This window comes from Condylura cristata, unplaced genomic scaffold (assembly GCF_000260355.1).
Source record: "Condylura cristata isolate star-nosed mole 26May11 unplaced genomic scaffold, ConCri1.0 scaffold00001, whole genome shotgun sequence".
In the NCBI taxonomy this organism is placed as follows: Eukaryota; Metazoa; Chordata; class Mammalia; order Eulipotyphla; family Talpidae; genus Condylura; species Condylura cristata.
Window position 1 is genome coordinate 37,754,437 of NW_004567102.1, and position 5,639 is coordinate 37,760,075.

The 5,639-nt window shown below is 47.0% G+C and overlaps 1 protein-coding gene and 1 long non-coding RNA gene across 2 annotated transcripts in view; one reads left to right on the top strand and one right to left on the bottom strand.

Moving 5' to 3' along the window:
* The window catches only part of RNGTT (RNA guanylyltransferase and 5'-phosphatase), a 215,108-nt gene extending 212,856 nt beyond the window's left edge, over nt 1-2,252 (bottom strand). The window contains exon 1 of the mRNA XM_004673684.2: nt 2,013-2,252. Within this exon, the coding sequence (XP_004673741.1) occupies nt 2,013-2,076 (64 nt within the window). The 5' untranslated portion in view covers nt 2,077-2,252. The remainder of the gene's footprint in view (nt 1-2,012) is intronic.
* Nucleotides 2,253-2,313: 61 nt separating this feature from the next.
* On the top strand, nt 2,314-5,393 carry LOC105853292. Its single transcript, XR_001145128.1, has 3 exons — nt 2,314-2,367; nt 3,419-3,452; nt 5,292-5,393. It is a non-coding gene; the product is annotated as an uncharacterized LOC105853292 (long non-coding RNA).
* Nucleotides 5,394-5,639: the final 246 nt, after the last annotated feature.

The window sequence follows — 5,639 nt, forward strand, 5'->3', positions numbered from 1 at the left end:
TTGATCTGCCTGTTCTGCTCCCCGCTCTGTCTCTGGTGAAGCCTCTCACCCTCCACATCTCTGGCCTGTACCCCAGTTCTGTATGAATAAAAATAAATAAATCTTTAAAAAAAAATCAGCAAAAGACTTGGACATTTAACGTGAGAAAATACTGTAAGCTGAGAGCAGCACATGCAAAGATGCTCAACATCAAACCACAATACAATATTGCAGCTGACCCTTGAACAAGAGTTTGAGACGCATGGGTTTACTTGTACACAGATTTTCTCATAAAAAGATTACATCAGGGCCCTTCCTGGTGGCACAAAGGGTTAGGACACAGCACTGCAAGCTGGCCGCAGCCGCTTCAGTGCAATTTCAGTCCCTCCACAGAGGTGACCCACATGGCGTGGCAGACCTCTCCTGACCAGCCCACTGCTCCCCTCAGCAATGTGCTTAGTCAGTCGACCTGTTCTGCTCCCCACTCTGTCTCTTGTGAATCCTCTCACTGCCCTTGCACTTCTGGCCTTTATCTCAGTTCTGTATGAATATTATAAATAAATCTTAAAAAGAAATTACATCAAATTACACTATCAATAAATACAGTACAGTAAATGTATTTTCTGTGTCTTATGATTGTCTTAATGATATTTTTTCTCTAGTTCACTTCCTTGTAAAGAATACAGTAAATATAACTCAATACATATGTACCTGGTATTGACAGTGTCCGGTCAATAGGCCATTAGTAGGTTAAGTTTTGGGGTATGTGCAGATTTTCTGAGAAGTAGAAGTCAATGCCTCAAACCTCCACTTTGTTCAAGGGACAACTCTACTGTACACCTACTAGAGTAGCTAAAATACTACTGATCACACCAAGTATTAGAGAGGATGGGGAGCAAATGTGGCCTATGAGAACCCTCAACAGTACCAGTGGGAACGTAAAATGTCAACGCTTTGAAGTGTTCCAAAGGGTCTTGAAAAGTTCAGTGTGGACTATGGTGATGGCACATGGGTGATTTGGTGATGGGAAGCCCAAGGGGATTGCAAATGAGATGGAAAAATGCACAAAATGATGTAAAAATAAACTATTATATATATAAATAAATAATAAAAAAGTTCAGTGTACACATTCACTTGACACATTCATTTGACACATTCTTATACACATCTGCAAGAAAACTGAAAGTGTACACCCATACAAAGAATTATACATAACTGTGCACAGTAAGTTCATTTGTAAATCAAAAACAGGAAACAACCCCAGTGAATAGACAAACACACTGTGCAGTATCTATAACAATGCAATACTACTCAGCTACTGCTATTTACAAGGATAAATTTCAAAATAATGCTGAAAGAAGCACAAAAGTACATCTTGTATGTTTCCATTTATTTAAAATTTTAAACTAATCTTTTGTGACTTAAGTAGATCAGAGGTGACCTGAAGAGAGAGGAATTATAAAGGAGAAAAGAAAACAGAAGAAACGGTATGGTTACTCTCTTGATTCTGGTGTTGACTGCATGGGTATTTCATCGGGTGTGTAGTCCAATTTTACCAAAACTCTGCACTTAAAGTTCATGTCTAACTCAATAAGGATGAAAAAATGTCATTCAGTAGAAAACCTCGTCTCAGCGCGGAGCCCCCCAACTTCACGAACTGCCTGTTCCCCTCGCTCGCCTCCCCACCGCGGACTAACGTGTGCCTTCCCCTTCCGAGAACCCTGAAAGGTTGGCACGCTTACTACGGCGGAGCCCCACAGTGCTGACCCGCGGATCTATGGGTTCTCCGCCCTACCACACAAACCTCATATGTCTATTACCTCCCACCCGCAATGCTCAGCCTCGCCGGCCAGTGACAAGTACCCCCGCCCACCACTCCTCCGCTCAGTCCACGTCCCAGACACTCATCACGAAGCCTCGGTGGCCCCAGCACTTCTCGGTCCTCTAACAGGCACAGAGAGCTGCGCCCCTCAGCCAGCTAACCCCCAGATCCGCCGGCGCGCGGGGACTCGAACACCCCCAACCCGGGTTACCTGCCACCGGCTGGCCGCGCCGCGGGCAGTTCAGCCATCGCGGCGGGATCTTGTTGTGAGCCATGTCTTGGGGCCACGCAGAGCCGCCCCTCCGCCGACGCTGGCTGCCCGCCGCCGCCTGCTCGCGGTCCGCTGTCCACCAGGCGCCGGACACACCAGATTCCGGGTCGGCGTCGTAACCCAGCCGCTCTTACTCCGTTAACGTCAGGGGCGGCGCGCCACTTTCATTCAGGACCAACTCCGCCGCTCCAGGCGAGCCCACAATGCACAGCTACTTCCGCCCCGGAGGCCCCGCCCCCTCCGTTCCGAGGTCAGAGGGGAAGGCAGGGCAACTCGACGGAGAGGTGCGAAGGAGGTACGGCCCGGGGAAATAGTGAGGCGGGTCTTACCTCGCCCGCCCCGCCCCGCCCCGCCCCGCCCCGCCCGCGCGTTCCCAGAGCGGGATTGGACCGGCTCTGCGCGTGCGCGACTGCGCCGGCTAGGACCTGGGGAGCCGTGTTCTGTTTTCCAGTCTAAACCGCGTATAGTAGTCCTAGGAGACGTGATCTAGTCGCGCCTCCTAGTCAAGTCTCTTGTCTTGCGTACGCCGATCCAGGTTTCCATAAAAGCATCCAATTTATTGACGCAATGCCCTACCCCTTTCCAAGGGCCTTTGTTCCCCTTTTCCAGGCACATTAGGCGTCGGCACCGGACCTGCGTTTGTTGGGGAATTTGGGGAGTTCTCTCTGATAACGTGTCGCCACAATGAGTGTTAAGGGATTGGAAGGTTGAGAGAGCGGAGTTACCTGATATGAGTAATTTCTTGGGGAGTACTTCTGAGGCTCCTGAAGTATCTGAAGTAACCCCAAAACATTTTTAAGAGCTTTGGTTTATGTAGTCCTAGAGTCAAGTTTCAACGCGTATTTGAGCGTCTGGGAGGGTGAGTGCATCAAAATTGCTGACTATAATTGCAAAGGAAGGAATCGCCCAGTGGAGCACCACTGTGTGGCAATGTCGTCCTCCGTCTCAATGGAAGCATTTTATGAAGTCTGGCTTGTTGTCTTCAGTTACCGCCACTAGAGTATTCACTAAAACTGGGTGATGGCAAATTGACGATATCATACATGATGGTAATATAGCAGTTTCTCGTCTCAATCCAATGCTTTAGTGCAACTACAAGAACATAAGGTTTGGCAGAATGTATTTTAAAGAGTAGGTGATACGCCTGAATGCCTGGAGCACCTCCAGTAAATTCAGCATTCTCCCATAAAGTCCAGTGGTTGTCTCTGAGAGCCTGAGTTAGAAATCACCCTTCTGGTCTGTCCTGCTGAGACCTTTAGGTGAAAATGTTAGTCTTGCCCGGACTCCATTTCCTTGCAGACCACTAATCTGCCTAAATGATGCCCAATTCTCTTCTTTGCTCACAGGGTACAGTTCCAAGTCTCCTTGGAGGATGGAAAAGTAAGCCTGCTCCTAGAAGAATGTCTCATTTCCCCTTCTGAAACTGACTCCGCTTGGACACTGTTTTCACAAACATGCTGTCTACCCAAGGAGTTCCATTCCTAACGCAGGGAGAGCTTCCCTGGGTGCCTTACCACTGATGGACAACACAGTTGACTATAAGGCAGCAGTGTCCACTACCCAGTGATGCCCTCTACATCCTCAATGTCTACAGATTAGAGGGACCTTGTCGCTCCCTCCTGCCTATAGAAGAAAGGAAGAGAGTGGGACCAAACAGTCCCCCTCCAGCCTTGCTGTGAAGTTTAGCCTGCCAATCCAAGCATCTCTGTCCATGGTTGATTAAGGCCCAAACCTTTTTATGCAGACAGCCAGCAAGCCAGGGTGGTCAGAAAGAAGTCTTCCCAAAAGTTGATAAAGTGTCAGTGAGGCACATTAGCTTTTTGGGTCAATACCAGTTTTCCCTAGCTGCCAGAGACTAAACTCCCTTTCCCATTCTGAGGACCCACCATCTCCTCCTTTTGCCTGTACTTTATCAGCTTAAGTTGGTATGAGAAGTTCAGACCTTAGAAAAGACATGTTCACTGATAAACTTACAATTCAGCAAAACCTCTCAAACTATATATAAGGTAGAGCAGTGATTGCTTCTCTGATTAGGGAAAGGACAGACGTTTAGGGTGTGATGATCTCTCCTTTGAAGGGGCTCAGATGTGAAGTTCAGATGAGATTAAGTCCCTCTAAGAAAAATTTTGGCAGTTTCCCATTCATCACAGGAGAGTTTATTAAAGACATTTGCATACACACAAACAAATAAGGCAAAGGCTTATTAGGAAAAAGAGAGAAAGGAAAAAAGAGGTGCCTACATAACACAGCCGGGCAGAGCTGCCGCCTGTGCCAGAGCAAGGGGTATTCGTTGATAGTGTTCTTTACAGGGGAAAGTGTTCATTCCTTTGTGGAATTTTAATCTTTGGGGTCAGTTTGGGTTGACTTTCTGTAACAGATAATCCTTAACCCTACCTTAGATTCCTAGGAAATTCAATAGCTAGTTTAATGACTTGTTAGTCATCTCTATCCCCACCTCTTATGCTTGTCCTTGTAAGACCAGCATCTAAATGTTTCTACTCTAAGCTTCCATAACCTTCCTTAGAAAAGGGCAAAGGCCATGACAGAAGTTTCTCATCAGCTTCAAGGACTTGAATTACTCTTAGTTCACAATACAATGCATGCTAGAACAGGGTGTGTTGAGGAGGCCAATTCTGAAAATCTTGAGGTGCTCTAATTTGGGCATCTTCACAAAAAAATATATGAATAGAGGTTGATTAATATGCCTACCTGTGTATTCATGGGAGATATCCAGGAAACTCTTAAGTCCCCAAGATCACCCAAGCCACCCCTTAAATATTACCTTCAGTTATAGTCAAAAAAAGATGTTGGGCCCACCCTGGTGGCTCAGCAGTTGAAAGCACAGCACTAAGAAGCTAAAGCCACTTCCGCATGAGTTTGATCCCCGCCTGCCCCGGAGGTAACCATATGGCAAGGCAGACCTCTCCTGACCCACCTCCTGCGCAGCTCAGCAGTGTACTTCATCAGTTGGCCTGTTCTGCTCCCCACTCTGCCTCTGGTGAATCCACTCACTGCCCCTGCATTTCTGGCCTATACCCCAGTTCTGTATGCACAAATAAAATAAATCTTTTTTTAAAAAAAGATATTGAGGGGAGACATGGGATGGGAAGGTGATCAGTTATTGGAGGTTACCAGGAAAAACATAGTAAAGGGTAAGGTTTATAGATCAAGGTACAGAGAGGGAGACACCCTTAGCAATGAAGATTTTCCTTCTTCAAGGTTTTTTTGCAGGGTTTCTCCTGTGTGTCCGCTGGTCATCAAAAATAATCAGCTCGGGCCCTCCCTGGTGGCGCAGCGGCTTAAAGCACAGCACTAAGAAGCTTAAGCCACTTCTGCATGAGTTCAATTCCCGCCTGTCCCGGAGGAGATCCACATGGCGAGGCAGACCTCTCCTGACCTGCCCACTGCTCCCCTCAGCAGTGTACTTCGTCAATCTGCCTTTTCTACTTCCCGCTCTGTCTCTGGTGAATCCTCTCACCCTCCGCATCTCTGGCCTGTACCCCAGTTCTGTATGAATAAATAAATAAATCTTTAAAAAATAAATAATCAGCTCAAAATAATCCTTAA